Source organism: Oryzias latipes, chromosome 24 (assembly GCF_002234675.1).
Source record: "Oryzias latipes chromosome 24, ASM223467v1".
In the NCBI taxonomy this organism is placed as follows: Eukaryota; Metazoa; Chordata; class Actinopteri; order Beloniformes; family Adrianichthyidae; genus Oryzias; species Oryzias latipes.
The window spans coordinates 10982471-11000817 of NC_019882.2; the positions used below are offsets into that span (position 1 = coordinate 10982471).

Sequence of the window (18347 nt, forward strand, 5' to 3'; positions counted from 1 at the left end):
ACATTTTGAAATGGCTGTTTATTTGTAAAAACACTATAAGATTAAGACAAATGAAACAAACAGAAAACATAAACAAAGAAATCAGAGACACACATTCAGGTGTTTAAACATTCATATAGATTTTGAATAATTGTGAACATTGTATTCTTTCAGTTACCTTTCATTAATGTGGTCACAGAAGACGTTGTTGTAAATATCTCAGTGCTACCAGGAGGAGAATCTAAAGACATAAACATGCCATGAAAAATATTACAATAACATTTAAAAACATCAGAATACTTTAAAGCCAACCAATTTACAAGTTAATTGAAATATATTTAATTTCTGTAAATATGAAATAATCGAAGATGGCTTTAACCGTTCCAATAACCTGTCTTAGTTGAGGTCACATCTGGAGCAGTTGTAGATATTTTAGTGGTAACAGGAGGAGAATCTAAAGACATAAATATAAAGAGAAAACATTCAAAACAGTCAAATTACATTTTCTTTTGAGGCTGTTTTTTTTTTCTTCCAGTTTTGCTCTTACCAGTCATAGTTGTTGTTAAATGTAGCGAAGTTGTAATGAATTCTGTTGGAACCGAAGATGAATCTAAAGACATGAAAAGCGTAAAGACAATTAAACTGGTGAAATGCTGGAATTTAAAATGCTGGATGTAGAAGATGAATACTTTCTACCAAAGATAAAAGACAAATATAACAAAACAAAAAGCAAATATGGAAGTTAAAATCCAACATCTTCCAATAATTGAAGAGATTTCAATTGGGACCCAATGCTTCTCATCGTGTTTATTGCTGTCAATAATGTGTTGTTTAGCTCAACAGAAATCACATCTGTATTAGCAGTTTGTGGATCTTCAGAAAAAAGATAAAGCAGGCTGATTAGACACAGTTGTGTGGTAAAGAATATGTTTACTGTATATGATTTGTCTTCTTGGTTTTATAGATGTTACCTGTTACAGATGTGGTCACATCTGGTGTAGTTGTAAAGATTTCAGTGGCAGCAGAGGAAAACTCTAAAACATGAAAGACATTGAGAAAAAAACAAATTTGATTTAAAGTGAACGTATTTGGGGTGTCGAGTAAATTTTAATCAAGATAAACGTTAAATGTTTCAACCGAGGGTCAATCAAGTTTTAATGGAAATATTTGACATCCATAAAACTTTGAAGTAATAAAGGTTTTATTCTTTCAGGACCTGTCTTAGTTTTGGTCTCAGCTGCTGCAGTTGAAAATATTTCAGTGGTAACAGGAGGAGAATCTAAAGACATGAACATACAGAGAAAATCTTGAGTTAAAGTGAATTTTTTAATAAACCTGTTTATTGAAAGTTAACTTCTAGATCAAAACAAATTTTAGTTTTATTAAATTGAACCAAAATGTAAAAACAGAAGAAAACCAAGAAAAAAACATCAGAACAAATGAAAGCTAACCAATTCAGGAAATATATTCCATTTGTACAAATAATAAAATAAATGAAGATGGTTTTAAGAGATCTAATAACCTGTCATAGTTGTGGTCACATCTGGCATGGTTGTAACTATTTCCGTGGTCACAGAAGGAGAATCTAAAGACATAAATATACAGAGAAAAAGATTTTAATGAAGGAAACATTTTGAAATGGCTGTTTATTTGTAAAAACACTATAAGATTAAGACAAATGAAACAAACAGAAAACATAAACAAAGAAATCAGAGACACACATTCAGGTGTTTAAACATTCATATAGATTTTGAATAATTGTGAACATTGTATTCTTTCAGTTACCTTTCATTAATGTGGTCACAGAAGACGTTGTTGTAAATATCTCAGTGCTACCAGGAGGAGAATCTAAAGACATAAACATGCCATGAAAAATATTACAATAACATTTTAAAACATCACAATACTTTAAAGCCAACCAATTTACAAGTTAATTGAAATATATTTAATTTCTGTAAATATGAAATAATTGAAGATGGCTTTAACCGTTCCAATAACCTGTCTTAGTTGAGGTCACATCTGGAGCAGTTGTAGATATTTTAGTGGTAACAGGAGGAGAATCTAAAGACATAAATATAAAGAGAAAACATTCAAAACAGTCAAATTACATTTTTGTTTGAGGCTGTTTTTCTTTCTTCCAGTTTTGCTCTTACCAGTCATAGTTGTTGTTAAATGTAGCGAAGTTTGAATGAATTCTTTTGGAACCGAAGATGAACCTAAAGACATGAAAAGCGTAAAGACAATTAAACTGGTGAAATGCTGGAATTTAAAATGCTGGATGAAGAAGATGAATACTTTCTACCAAAGATAAAAGACAATTGTCCAAGGGAGACAAATAAATGAGAGCACTAGGGCACAGTTTGTAGAATTGATAAACCCTGAAAACGCCTCTGGTGCCAATGTTGATGAAACGCTGAATTCTGTTACTTCTAACATCTTGAATGTTCTGGATGCCATTGCCCCTATGAAGGGTAAATTGAGAAAACATAGACAGAAAGCTCCCTGGAGGAAGGATGATCTAGTCAGGGCACAGAAACAACAGTGCCGCAGAGCTGAGCAAAAGTGGCGCAAGTCAAAACTCCAGGTTCATTATGAAATGTATAAGGGGGAGTCGTACGCTTACAACCAGATCTTATGGAGAACCAGGGAAAGGTACTTCTCTGAAATCATTGGAAGTTGCAGCAGCAACTCTCGTGTCCTCTTCAGAACAGTAAACAGATTAACTAACCCTCCAACCCAGCTACCAATAGAACTGGTTTGCACACCTAAATGTAATGAGTTTGCTGTATTTTTTAATGACAAGGTTCAGGGCATTAAAAAAGCCATCAACTCCACAACACATATAACTTTCCAACAGCCACCTACTCACTCTAAGCTGACTCACTTTGTACCTGTCACTGACCAAACTGTCCAAGAGACCATCACCCGTCTGAGCTCTTCTACGTGCTGCCTTGATGTGTTACCCACTAGATTTCTAAAGTCTGTCCTGAACAGTGTGTTGCCATCAATTACTCAAATATTTAACATGTCTCTTCAATCTGGAATATTTCCAGAGGCCTTAAAAACTGCAGTCATTAAACCTCTCCTGAAGAAAAGCGGTCTTGATCCCACTGTACTGAATAATTACAGACCTATCTCTAATCTGCCATTTTTAGGAAAAGTCCTTGAAAAAGTTGTCTACCAACAGCTCACTGACTTTCTATTATTAAACACTTGTTAAGTGTAGCAAAGTTTGAATGAATTCTTTTGGAACCGAAGATGAACCTAAAGACATGAAAAGCGTAAAGACAATTAAACTGGTGAAATGCTGAAATTTAAAATGCTGGATGTAGAAGATGAATACTTTCTACCAAAGATAAAAGACAAATATAACAAAACAAAAAACAAATGTGGAAGTTAAAATCTAACATCTTCCAATAATTAAATAAAAGAAATTTAAAGAATTTAAAGAAACATTCATATAGATTTTGAATAATTGTGAACATTGTATTCTTTAAGTTACCTTTCATTAATGTGGTCACAGAAGACGTTGTTGTAAATATCTCAGTGCTACCAGGAGGAGAATCTTAAGACATAAACATGCCATACAATAACATTTAAAAACATCACAATACTTTAAAGCCAACAAATTTACAAGTTAATTGAAATATATTTAATTTCTGTAAATATGAAATAATTGAAGATGGCTTTAACCGTTCCAATAACCTGTCTTAGTTGAGGTCACATCTGGAGCAGTTGTAGATATTTTAGTGGTAACAGGAGGAGAATCTAAAGACAAATATACAGAAAAAACATTTTAATGAAGCTGTTTATCTGTAAGTAACAACAAGATTAGAAACATGCTGCAAACCGGAAACAAAAAATAAAATAAAACACAAATGTTTCAGACGACAGTCTCTTTTTTTTTTTTTAAATAACCCCAACTGTTAAACCAAAAAAAGACATTTTATACAAAAAACTTCCCATTCAGGCCTGTTTTTGAAACTTTACACAATTTTGTTTTGTATGTTTTTTTCTCTCTCTAATTGTTAGTTACCTGTCAAAGTTGTTGTCACAATTGGTGTAGTTTTAAAGAATTCAGTGACAGCAGTGGATGAAGTTAAAGAAACATTGACATGCAAGAATTAAAAAAGATGTTAAAGGAATTTTCAAAGCTGAATGATCTATCTAAGGTGAGTTTGTTCACATGAACACATGTGGAGAAATAGAATTATCTAATTGTGACATTTTTATAAAGCTGCTATGTTTTCTACTAGAAACACAATTTCTGCCAATAGTAAGGATAGGACATTAAAAAAAAAGCAACTATTGAGAAATAAAACACACTTTCTTGCAAACATTCTCTCTGGAGAATCACATTTTAGACTAATATTCAGGTATGGAATTCTCTCTTTACAAAGTATCATCTTTGTTGTTTTTTCTTTATTGTAACTTACATGTTAGGGATGGAACAAGTGTTGTAGATGGACAAACCGTAAGATCTGAAATAGAAATCACAGTGGGGTTAGCAAATAGAAAAATAAAAGATGTTAACTTTACATCAAGTTGCATCGACAAGATTGCATAATTTATTGAAGTTTCATTATAAAGTCACACCATGCCTACATTCAAAACAAACTTATGATACGATAAAGATATTTCAAAGCCTTTGGGCAAAACATATGATAAATATTTTCGATAAGACATTCTTGATAATAAATAAAAGAAAAATCATAAAAGACAGATGTCTGACAACACACAGATTTCAAGCGTTCACAAAAGTTCAAATCTGGATTGAATATCTCTGACAGACCATAATACTTACTGTTTGGCTCTGATTGACAGAACTGTCCATCTGTAGGAACAGCCTTAATGCATCCACACGCACTGCCTTCATCACATTTCCCATAGGTGGCGCACTTGTCACACGGCCACAGGAAGTTCCTCTCACATCTGCACTGAATGTTTGATTCAGCTGGACTGCAAACTGCAGGAAGACATGTTGTCTAACACAGAAATACAGCAACTAGACTTTAAGAAATAGAAATATTTCTTCTCACCTGTGGTGACATCAGCATCTGAAATGTTTACGTCAGAGCTGATTTGACGAGGGAAAGTGAGGTTTGCAAAGTTGCGCCTCAACTGTTCTGTGTCCTTTATGTTGATCTGAATGTCCAAACGGTATTGGTAAACGGAAACTGTGGAAAAGGATCAGACAAGAACGAGTTCATGGTAAAATGTTAAACATAAATACACTTCTATGACAGAGTACGTGTGTGACAACAGGTTAGGATTTTTCCTTTTTCTCATATCTGGCCTTGATTGCTAGTTTGAAATTTTACAAACTAGCAAATGGCAGAAGTTTAACTTTTAGTGAGATCTCACCTGACTTTGGCTGACAGAATGACCCGTCCAGTGGTACTTTGTTGATGCATCCACATGTGTTGTCAGTGATCTCACCACAGGCTCCATAGGAGAAGCAGCTTGAACTGGGCCAAGCATAATGATCCTCGCATCTGCACTCAATGTTAGTGCCATTTATGTAGCACACTGGGAAAAAACAACACAACTTTCAGTAATGATACTCAATTAATCCCCATCGGTTGGACCAGGAAGCAACAGACTGTTATTAAATCACTGCTGACTCATTTACAAGAAACAGTTCCTTAACAGGGGCTGCACGGTGGAGCAGTGGTTAGCACTCTTGCCTCACAGCAAGAAGGCCCCCGGTTAAAGTCCTGGCTGGGGGACCTGAAAAACTACAGCAATGGGGGACATTTCTGTGTTGAGTTTGCATGTTCTCCCCATGCATGCGTGGGTTTTCTCCAGGTTCTCCGGGTTCCTCCCACTGTCCAAAAACATGCTCAATTGGCAACTCTAAATTGTCCCTAGGAGTGAGTGTGAGAGTGAATGGATGTGTGATATGTGGCCCTGCAGCAGACTGGCGACCTTCCTGGGTGTCCCCTGCCTTTGCCCATAAGTGGCCCTGTGGCCGAAGAAGATGAATGAATGAGTTCCTTAACCCTTTTGCTATCCTAGACACTTTGACATTGGGAGTTGGGTCATCTAGACCAGTGTTTTTCAACCAGTGTGCCGCGGCACACTAGTGTGCCGTGGGAGATGGTCAAGTGTGCCGTGGAAAATTGCCCTCATTAACTGATCTAAAAACATTAACCATCTCCAGGAAATCAGCTCTTTGTTCATCCAAACAGGTCCTGATAAAACACTGAGTAGTTAGGAATATAAACGATCATAAAATACTTTTTTCGTTGTGTTTATTTGATTCTATTAAAGACATTTTGATAAGAATGACGGTAACGCGAAATAGCTGCAGCTATAACTGTGTAAGGAAAAGTCCCGCAGCTTTTACTGTCTGCACGACTCCACCAATCATTCTTGAAGGCTTAATCACATGTCATCAGTCTGACCAATCAGAAGTGGTTAAAGTCTCCACTTCCTTGTTCCAATTTAGCTCATAACTCAGTCAGTTCCGACAAAAACACCAGCTAAAGCTCGTCTTTAGCGGTGTAACTTTCCACAGAATCTGGTATCAGACCGTGGAACAAGTGAACAAAACCATGAAGCTCAGAGACGCGAGTCTTTCTGCCGTTTTCTCACAGTTTTCACACTACATCTCCCATGATGCATTGGCTTAAAGGGACAGCGTCTTGAAAACACAACGAACATACAGTTTGTATGTAACTTAACTTTTATTACATCTTTTAGAAAAAACATCTGCAACTTCCTGCTTCCTCACAAAAATGCATGTCAGATTGCCGGGGGGGGGCTGTAGATCAAAACAGACTATGAGTTTCTGCTTTTTTTTTTTTTTTTTTTTGGGATGCTGGTGTGCCGCGGGATTTTTGTCAAGGTTAAAGTGTGCCGTGGCTCAAAAAAGGTTGAAAAACACTGATCTAGACCAACTAGATAGTGCACTGAACCTTTTTTCTTCAATGATTTGTGAACCTCACTGGTGTCCCTGGAATACATGAAATTTTTCCACCTTTATCCACCTTTGTCATGGTAGGGAGAACACGTCAATATGAGGGTGGGGTCATCTAAGATAGCACAAGGGTTAACAGAGTGGTTTGATCGCCTTTATAAATGTGCTGGTTGTCTTGTCTGTTTACAGTAGCTGTGGGTCGTTGCCATGTCTCCTTCCCCAAGTCATCTTTATGTCCGTATCTGCCATTACATATTATTTTGGAGCAGTGGAGCTTATTAGGAATGTGCAGGTCATGAATGAGGAAAACACTGCCTTTGTTTCTTGTTTTCAGTTACTGATTCAACTTTAATGATGGTTCCCATATTTATAAAAGCCGTTTCCAACTAAAAACACCATCAACGTTTGTTTTTCTAAAATATAACAAAAAGCTGAAACTGAAACACAATTTACAAACTATAGAAAAGCTTGTAGATTTTGAGAAATTAATATTTTTGTCAGAAATATCTTCAAGGAATTCATAGAACCTTGAACATTTGTGTTCCAACTACTGAACTGTCTGCAGATGGAGACACACCAGCTATTGATGGGGCTTGAGAATTCAGGTTAGGAGGTGATCAAGAATCAGAAAATAGACTTGAATTCTGATTTTCTGCTCTGCACCAGTAAAATCAACAGCACTAATAGAAAGCACTCTGAGCCACTGTGCTGCTGTAACAAACCCTGTGGGACTTCCAGACAAAGTGAAACACGCCTGTTTACTCTATACATGTTATGCATAGTTGTGTCTTGACCTTAAACCCTACACAGCACATTGGATTTCCCCTTGAAGACCAAACTACTCCCTGACTCTACCCCATCAGGAAGCTCTAATTAGGAGATAATTGACATTTTGACCTGAATGGAGAGACAAATGTCAAATTCTGCTTCGTAATCCCAGAAAATCTGAAGTCAGAAAAACGGATTCAACTGTTGGATTCTGACTTCATTCCATTTTTGTGAATATAATTATGGATAGATCAGCACGCCCCCCCCCCTCCCCCCCACACACACATGAACTGTGACTTCTGTCTTTCTTTTTTTTTAAACATCTGTAAAACATAAGGATCATCTGATCATCTGCTTAAATAATGAATTTGAAGGGTTTTTATTCTGGTCCCGGATTTTTGGTCAATGACACCCATTACATTTCGATGATGGCAGCTGCTGGCTGCAATGTCCTTGACCTGACCGCACCTTTTGAGACTGAACCACTGCATCGTCCTTGTACAGCGGCGCCATAGCCAGGTTAGTGTAACCCTTGTGCTATCCTAGGCACTTTAACATTGGGAGTTGGGTCATCTAGACCCACTAGACAGTGCTCTGAACCTTTTTTCTTCAATGATTTGTGATCTTCACTGGTGTCCATGGATTACATGAAATCTTTCCACCTTTATCCACCTTTGTCATGGTAGGGAGAACACGTCAATGCAAGGGTGGGGTCATCTAAGATAGCACAAGGGTTAAAGGGCACGCTGGGAGCAAAAGGTCATAGCAAACACGTATGCTACACATAAGGTAAGTAAGGGTGAAGTGGGTGAGACGATTTTTGTTTGTCTGGGCATCCTATGAACACTTACATATCATGTGCACACCCTGTGTGTGCAATATTGGAGCCAGTTCCCACACCTTACTAATATAATTGTACAATATTGTTAGGGCATTGTACAACAGAATTAGTATGTCATAAGTGCTTGCAACTTATATTAGCCTTACAGGAAGTTCACAATGCACTTACTACATGTATGACCATCCTTTTTATGATGTCTCTGCACTCCTCTTTAGATCTAGCCACTCCTCTCTACGACCCTCTACGGGCCCAGACAACCCAAAAACCCACATCAGTACAGGTCATTCCACCCGTATGGGTGCATGTAAAATAAGGCTTTAAGGAATTCTACTTCATCCAACAAACTCAATCACTGAAACGTTGATCCACGTGTTCCCTCAAGATCTGAACTCCAGCCTTTAGGAGATTGAACTTTATGTTCAACCCTGCTGGTCAAATCTTGTACTGTCAGTGAGAATAAAATAGTCTTTAATGCCTGAAATGTTTACCTGTGGATAGGTCAATCTGTGTGATGTTCACTGAAGGACCCAAAGTCAGGATAAATTGGCCAGTCCTCAGGAAGTTCCTCAGGTTCTCCAGTGTTCTGCTGTCTGTCAGATTCACCTCCACATCAACTTCATACTCGGCTTTATCTTCCTGCACTGAAACATCAATTTAACATTTAAAACAATTCAACATCGGTACACTTTTTCCTTTTCTTTTTTAAGACAATAGGGTTTTATGGTGTTATCACTAATTCAGACTCTGAATTAACATTTTGAATAGGCAAAACTGATTACACTCAGAGAACAGACACTACATTAAATGTTTGTGCTAAGTAACACAATGAGTCCTTAAACATCTGTCCCCTTCCTTTTTTTGAAATATGTTTTTGTTGTTGAATCAGCAAATACAGAGACAATTACTACTTTCACAAAACAAGTACCTCAAAGGCTTGAAATCATCTTAAACACTTTTGTTTCCTTTGGCTGAAGTTTCTTTTTCCTGACAATTATAAGTTAGAAGAATTTTTACCGCCTCCATGCTGTACACAAGCCTGCTGCAATTCTGTTATCTCAAACTGGTAAAGGATCAAACATTAAACCACATTTAGCAAGAATACATTGTTTTTTTCTATTCTGGTTGTGCAAATTGTCATGCAAAAACAGAAAAACTTGTGTGTTCCTCTAACAGATGCATCTCTGAACCATCACTTTGCCAACTCTCTTACTGTTTACGTGCATGCCATTTAAAAACAGTTCTATGCACTATTATTTATTGTAAATGGCATTCCAAGGTACAGAGCCTGTGACTTGACATGGAAAAAATAAATAATTTCTTGTTCCCACAAATGAATATCTTGTTCCCACAGAACAATATTCCGTTCCCACGAATTAATGAATTTGTGCAAACAAAATAATTATTTATGTCATAAGTCATTCATAAACAAGGATTGCAGCTTCGCCCACCGGACTTAGCTCCTAGCTTCCTAAAAACGGATGTGAACAATAGTTGGATTTTACGGCAGATACCTTCCCATTTCTGTCTGTGTGTGTCTTATTACATTGCCTTGAAGACACAGATGATGTTTAGAGATCAGATTTATTTATTTTAAAAAGCATCGGTAATCATGTTTTCATGTTTGGGTTCATTCACATCCTGGTACGCTCTCTGTCCATGCTGCTGCAAAAGCTGCTTTCTGCCCGCTTCTTCCGTTTCTTCGTGACCCACATTCGAAAAATATTATAAGATTTTGGATGCCCAAATTCAGGACTTGTCTTTTATTAACATTTTGTTTGCATGAATTATTTCGAGGGAACAAAATATTATTTTGTGGGAACAGAATATTAATTTGTGGAAACAAGATATTAATTTGTGGGAACAAGATATATTTTATTTTTTCCATATCAGGACACGGGCCCCGTACCAAAGGATTTTTTTTCATTAAAATGGAAAATTGAGGTCAGTTAGAATTCACCTAATCTGATTTACACTAAACTGGATCCATGTTTTTTTAGCTTCCCCAACTGTTTTGTAAACACTATCTTCCATTGTAATGTTTATTTTTTTTTAAACAGAAATCTAGATTTCACTGTCGATTATTTCTCACTCTTACCTTCACGTTTTATCCGCCTGTTAGGTAATCCAGGTTCATCGTGGTATTGCTGGTACAAAAGAAAGAACTGTTATTACAGCTAAAACACTGGCTTTATTATTAATACAGGAAAACAATCAGATGTTGGGTGGTATACAGTAAATAATAATTTACCTTTAAGACCTGAACTGACAGTTCACTGAAATTCTGTGTTTCCACAACTAACAGCATCAACAGAAGAACGAAGGTCAAGTTACTCTTAGTTTTTGCCATTCCTTCAAACAGAAAGTGAAAGAAAAAATAAAACAGATAAAAACGGACAATGCTATTGTAGAATGCTATTGCATCATTGTACAATGATAGTAGATATTACAGATAAATATAGATATAGATATTAGTCCTGTATTGGCGGGATTTAGGGACCAGAGACACCCGCAAATCCACGAATATGTAGAACCACCCCCCACCCCCGTCACATATCCTTACTCATCAAAATTTGAACCATTTACTAGAGAACATTGGAATATTGCTCAACATAGACTTGTTTTTTTTTTATTCAGAGCAATTGACTGTACTGTAGTGTACTTTATGACCCACATTGGTAAAATGTCTCTCTGTGTCTTAAAACCAGAAGTCTGTGCTTCCTCCTTCATCAGTTAGTTTAAGTGCGAGAGTCCTACAGCGCGATTTGAGCCACCAGCCGCAAAAGTCTCATACAAGCGTCTTGAGTTGTCTGAGCCTTTGTGATGAACCGGATGAGTCAGGTGACTGAAAAGAAATCTGCAAAACATGTATGGCGTTTCATCTCTGCCATAATGGGTGTCCTTCGTGTTTCGAAGTTGACTGTCTTGAATTTGAGGATTAAAAATGACAGGCTCTCATTTGGGCTGCTAGTCCAGCACGGGATCTGCAGAAGCGATCACATGTCAAGCATTTGAAATCGGTTGAAGTTGCTACGGTAATGTGCCTGTTGGTATTCACGTTGGCGTTGGTATTCAATGGTTGTCATGGCTTCCTTTAAAGTTTCACGCCATTTGGATTTTTGTAGGGCTTCTTCTTCCCAGTTGTAGTATGGGATGCCTGCTCTCTTCATGTGTCGCTTTAGCACATCTTTATAGCGTAGTTTCTGTTCGCCGCAGCTCCTTTTTCCTTGAGAAAGTTCTGAGTAGAATACTGCTTTGGGTAATCTATTGTTGGGCATCCGAGTTGTCTGAGCCTTTGTGATGAACCAGAAGAGTCAGGTGACTGAAAAGAAATCTGTGAAACATGTATGGCGTTTCGTCTCTGCCATAAAGTGAAAGGGCGTAAAGACAACTGAGCGGCGTGTTCAGGAACAGTGTGAGTGAACCTTACAACCGTGCAGGTGCAATTTAAAACTGCACGCCTGCAAACCTAAGTAAGCCGTGATCTTGGGCGGTCAATTCTTCTTTGCACGCTTGCTTGGATTTGCGCTCAGTATTATGTGGCGTTTTGTCACTTGGGGGCAGTAACCATTCTGGTTGTTCAGATTGGCTGAAATTTGCTGGTCAAATGCGGCGAGGCAGCGGGGCGGGACATTCATTTTACATAGCAGGGGGAGTTAACAGGCAGCTCTTGGGCTATATGCAGCTCTCTGCCTTTTATCATATTTTCTATATACCATAGTTTCACCACCATAAGGCAAACATAAAAAGTCTTACATTTTCTCCAAAATGTACGGAGCGGCCCCTATGTGTTTCTGGTTGATCTGATTGGCTGAAATTTGCATGTCAAATCCAGCGAGGCAGTGGGGCGGGACTTTCTTTTAGAAGTTTTAATAGAAAAGAAACTGTGGCTGTAACGTGGATTAAAACGGTAACAAATGCAGTGATTTTTACATGAGAAAAACTTACAGCAAGAAAAACCTGCTGCACTTTCTTGCCTTTCTTACCTTTCTGACCTTAAATTAAAAAAATACCCAGTTCAACAAAAGATTAAAATATCAAAAGGACCAGAAAAGTCATCGTCTCACCATATCTTTTCAGGCTGTCTTCTGCTCCTGCGTTTTGCTGAGCAGCCACTCCAAAATAGCAGCCTTCAGGGGGAAGCTGATGGCTATCTATTAAAAAATACTTCCTGAAGGTGGGAGGCTTGCTTTGCTAACACTAAGTGAACTGGTTAAATATTTACAAGGCATTTCTGTTTTCATTACATTTAAAAAAGACGACATTAAAAATGTCCTTTTTTTGTTTTTATGTGATCTGTTGCTGGTAAAACACAAACGGCACTAAAACACTAACAGTTTTTAAGTTTTTAGTCTTTTAATGCTGTGACTACAATGAAAATTTGAACTTGTAGACCTTAAGGTGCTTCTGTTTCAGGATTGATAATTTGCATTTTCACCCTTGGCTGTTCATTGCTAGATTAGGTCATTTCTCATCTGTATCGCCTGATCTGCAGACCCATGTTAGCAGCGGCAATCGCATGTTTTCTAGCATGTATTTCAGTAAATCACTATTAGATTCATATGTAAAAGTGCAACACAGGACATCTGTTAATTTCAAAGGATGCAGTGATGAAGTCAATTTTGTTTGTAAAGTGCCCGATTAGGATTTTTGATAGAAGTATTTTTTATATATTAAACACTTCGACCTTAAAAAGCCCTAAGCAAGAAGTAATTGAATCAAGTGTCCTGCAAGGTTGTCTACACCAAAAGTGAGGTGGTATACTTGATGTTTACTCTTTATAAACTATGTAAATAGTAAAACTAAAAGGTTCAAATTCAGTCTTGCTATATTTTATACTCATGTAAACGAAATAAACTTCAAGTGTACTACTATCTCGGCAAAAGCAAACATAAAAGCAAAACTAGTAAACCTTCAAAAGCTAACAGGACAATCGAAAACAAAGCACAAATATTTTTTTTTATGATCTTGATATATCAAGATCATAAAAAAACAAATGCAAAGACTCTTATTGATAGAAGTTGAAAACTGACAACTAATTTAAAGACATGTTTTAAAAAAGAAACGGTGAAGAGGCTTGTTGACAGCAGTTAAAAGTGAAAAGCCCAAACGATTCTGATCTTCACCTTGGATTTTAGTTTCTCCAGTTGAAGCTAATCAACCGAATGAAATCCCAGTGAGGAACATAGGCTTGAAAATCGTACCTATATTTTAAGATTACTTCTGAAATAGCACTGTTTCAATTTAGAGCCTTGTACTCTCCAACCACAAGTAAAATAAATTACATGATAAAGGCAGAGATTACTGTCGGAAAGAACTGCTTTAAAAAAGACTCCACTTAACAAGCTGCTGAAATGACCCTAGACAAACTTCACCATCAAGCTTATTAGACTTTTCAATTTAAAACTCACATTTTGATTTTAGTCAGCCTCACATGGGGATAGAATGTGGAAGATTCCCTGGAAACACTATGATATAAAATCTGCGTGACTTAGGAAGCTAAAGACAATTCACCCCTTAATGTTGTGTAAACATGGTAGATAGTGGTAGTAGTGAAAATCAACAGTTTTCTCAGAATGTAGCCCAGGGATATGGGACACAAGGATGAAAGAGACGTGCCCCAAAACTAAACCCTGACTTACACAAAAACGGTGTAGCTACGACAGATTTAAAGCCGGAAAGATGGGTACCCAATCTTTCACGTAATCTGGCAGAAAGACTTTAATCCATTCTTCAACACCAATATTAGCTAAATTGGCAGCAATATTGGAATAATTTTGATTAAAAAAAATATTACAACCCCCTTTATTCTGTTCATCAGGTGGGAAGGAAGGACAAAGTCATCAATGGAAAAAAAATACAACCCACATCTCTTTTCATTTTATAATCTATAATAAAATCAAATTCAAATTCATTTTATTTATATAGAACCTTTCATGTACAAAACAGCTCAAGGTGCTGTACATAAAAACAAAACAAGAATGCAGAAAACACCAATCTCCCACATGTTTACATCGGACAGATTTTCTACCATCACACAAAACCTGTTGATCATTTTTTTCTTTAGTATTATCACAACACACATTTACTGTAAGAATTAGATTGCATCATCTTTATAGAAATGATTTTAAATCAACAAATATGAAACTAAAGATTCTTTATTACCTTCTTTTAAAGGTAACTAGTAAGTAGCCTTCATCCAAAAGCATCTCTTTGTTTAAAAAATGACGCCCATGGTTTTTAAACGCCACTTTAAATTTCCACACAGAAAAGTATCAGGACATCTCCGTATTCCACAGACTTCTCCTTCACCTCACAGGTCCATGAAACTCAGTAAACTCCAGTCTGCACTAATACCAATACCAACTCACAGTCAAAACAAATCTGTGTCCAGATTGGGAAACTCGTTCTGCTGGTTTCTCACACGTCTAATAAAAATCTGCAAATTGATGCCACTAAAACCACATTATCTTCCCTGTGTAGTGTAGCCCCGAGAAGAAGAAAAAAAGATTAAATACATTAATCCCATAAATGATCAATATTAGTATTAATATTGATATTGCAGAGTTACTAAAAGGAATATGTTTGAATAAGTCTGGGTGATGACACAGATTTAACTATAAGGAAATGGGTTGATTGTAAATAACAATGTTATTGTTGTTTATTGAATTATTTTGGATTATGTAACCTCAACAGAGTCAGTTTACAGGACTATATTTTATTTTGAAAAAATGCGGAGTGTTCTGTGGAGTGTTCTATGGTTTTCATGGGACTAAGCTGATTGGCGGAGGAGAGGAAAAGAAAAAAAGAGGAAGAAAGAAAAAGGTTCTGGACGTGGAAGCACGCGGGAAAGTGGAGAAGAAGACGGGAAAAAATAAACTTTCTGCCGGCCAAAGTCAGGAGGAAAACTTGAGAGTGGTTTCCCGTGACAGAAAAGGTGACTGAAAGTTTCCCGTTTTGGAGTTTCTCACTTGAGCGTGACCCGGAGCCCACGGAGCGGAGCTGCAGCGCTGAGCACGTTGGATTTCCCGCGACGGACGACAGGTGCTGTGGAAGGATGGAGCAACGGCTAAAGTTGCACGGAGAACGCAGGACGGCTCTGCACGGAACAACAATTTTTTCCCCCCGGGGGTAGTAACTGACTGTGTGAATGAGTGAGTGAGTATGGGCCCAGTTTGTTATTTTTCATGACGTGGTGAATTATTGCTGTAGTGTATTGGAGTTGTTATACACTTTGTGTCCACAGGTGTCGCTATGAGATTTGTGTTGTACTGTTGTGGTGCAGTAAAAGACAGCTCAATAAACAGACGGTAAACTGAACACTTGACTCCGTTCACGTCGTATATTACATGGTGTCAGAAGTGAAGAAACTTAATAGGAAAAAGGAAGAAAATGGAGCAGATGAAACCACCGACTTCACTAAGTCTAGAAGGAAATCTAGTGGAAAATTGGAGGGTCTGGATCCAGAGATTTGAACCTTTCCTTGTCGCCAGCGGAATCGATGAAAAGTCCGACGCAGTGAAAAGAGCCACATTCCTGCACGTGGCTGGGGACGGAGCAATTAAGGTATTCAACACCTTTGACTTTGATGAAAATGTCGATGACTACGATGTGATGAAAGAGATGTTCAGGCGACATTGTGAGCCAAGAAAAAATGTGATGTATTTGAGACACCTGTTCTTCACACGCCTGCAAGGAAAATCAGAAACTGTGGATGCGTATGTGACTGATTTAAAAAATAAAGCAAGAGACTGTGAGTTTGAGCATCTCACTGACTCACTGATACGGGATAGAGTCGTTTGTGGGATAATGGATGATCAAGTTAGAGGAAGACTATTACGAGAACCTGACCTCACGCTACAAAAAGCAATAGACATTTGTAGAGCCAGTGAGTTAAGCCGGAGTCAGCTCAAAAGTCTGCAGGAGGAGGTTGAAATTCCTGTGCATAAAGTCACCAAGCAAAAACAACATGAGAGAAAGAAAGAGGATGATTAAAGTCACAGAGCATAAAGATGAGAAATCAAGGAAACTGCACTAGATGTGGCTACAAGCATGAGCAAAGAAAGTGTCCTGCTTATGGACAAGTGTGCAAAGCCTGCTACAGAAAAAATCATTATGCAAAAATGTGTAATTCACGAAGACAACAAGATAACCACAAAGTGCAACAGATAAACAAGGCTGAGGCAGGTGATCAAGAATTTTTCATTGGCTCCATACAAGCAGAAAAACAAGAACATTCAGTCTCGCAGATGAATGCTGAAGGAGCAAAGAAAGAAAAGTGGCATGAAAGCCTGATCGTCAATGAGAAAGTTTTGAAAGTCAGGCTGGATACTGGAGCTGACTGTAATGTCATTTCAATGAGAGATCTCAGAAAACTGAGAGTGGACAAAAAGGTGAGCAGATCTTACTCCAAGCTTGTTGCTTATTTAGGTCAAACTAAAGGAAAAATCATGTTGAAATGTCAATACAAAGATAAGAACTATGATATAGTTTGAAGTCATAGAGAACAAGGCACCTGCGATTCTGGGAGGAGAGTCATGTGAAGAAATGGGTCTTGTCAAAAGACTACATGTGCTTGAAACGGAGAGTGACATTCTCAATGAATATGAGGATCTCTTCACTGGATTAGGCTGTTTACCTGGACTATATCACATCAAGACAGATCCAGATGTCAGTCCAGTCATCTTTGCACCCAGGAAAGTGCCTGTTGCTCTCAAAGACAAAATTGAAACAGAGTTGAAAAGAATGGAAAGCTTGGGAGTAATAACCAAACAAACAGAACCCACAGAGTGGGTAAATAGCATGGTGACTGTAACAAAACCTAACAAAGTTCGTATCTGCATTGACCCACAAGACCTGAATGCTGCCATTAAAAGAGAACATTATCCACTGAGAACAATTGAGGAAGTCGTAGCTGAGATGCCAAATGCCAAATATTTTTCTGTTTTGGATGCAAACCATGGATTTTGGCAAATCCAACTGGATGACGAAAGCTCTCACCTGTGTACATTCAACACCCCATTTGGCAGATACCGATTTAAAAGACTTCCATTCGGCATTTCCTCAGCGCTGGAAGTGTTCCAAAGATGCATAGCCAGACACCTAGAGGGGTTAGAGGGTGTGGTCAATGTAATAGATGACATCCTAGTTTGGGGAGAGAACATTGAGCAGCATGACTGTCGACTGAGGCAACTGCTAGACCGCATTCGGAAAATAAATCTGAAACTGAATAAAAGTAAGTGTAAGATAAGAATGACAGAAATCACCTACATTGGACATGTGCTCAGTGAGCAGGGACTCAAGCCAGATCCAGAAAAGGTCCAAGCCATTCAAAACATGCCTGCACCGGAGGATAAAGCCGCACTCCAGAGGTTCACAGGATTATTGCAATACCTCTCTAAATTCATCCCTAACCTTTCGGACATTAGTGCTCCTCTGAGGAAGTTGGAAGGAAACGTGGAATGGCATTGGGAAACAGAGCAGCAACAGAGTTTTGAGAAACTAAAAACACTAGTCAGCCAAGCACCAGTACTGAAGTACTATGATGTGAACAAACCAGTTACATTGTCTGTGGATGCAAGTTCAGAGGGTTTGGGAGCGGTGCTACTTCAGGAAGGTCAGCCGGTAGCATATGGCTCCAGGGGACTTACTGACTGTCAAAAACGTTATTCACAAATTGAGAAAGAGTTGCTGGCTATAGTTTTTGGCTGTGAGAAGTTTCATCAATACCTATATGGAAGACACGTCCATGTTGAAAGTGATCATAAACCACTAGAAGTGATATTCAAAAAGTCACTCCTCAGTGCTCCAGCTAGACTGCAAAGAATGCTCATGAGGCTG

The 18347-nt window shown here is 37.9% G+C and overlaps 1 protein-coding gene across 1 annotated transcript in view; it reads right to left on the reverse strand.

Annotated features, from left to right (window-relative positions):
- LOC101175121 (mucin-3A-like) overlaps nucleotides 1–18347 on the reverse strand; it is a 93724-nt gene that overhangs the window by 29625 nt on the left and 45752 nt on the right. The window contains exons 17-21 of the mRNA XM_023952758.1: nucleotides 3685–3747; nucleotides 3482–3544; nucleotides 1502–1564; nucleotides 1196–1258; nucleotides 951–1013 (exon numbers count right to left, since the gene is read on the reverse strand). Coding sequence (XP_023808526.1) covers nucleotides 951–1013; nucleotides 1196–1258; nucleotides 1502–1564; nucleotides 3482–3544; nucleotides 3685–3747 — 315 coding nt within the window. The remainder of the gene's footprint in view (nucleotides 1–950; nucleotides 1014–1195; nucleotides 1259–1501; nucleotides 1565–3481; nucleotides 3545–3684; nucleotides 3748–18347) is intronic.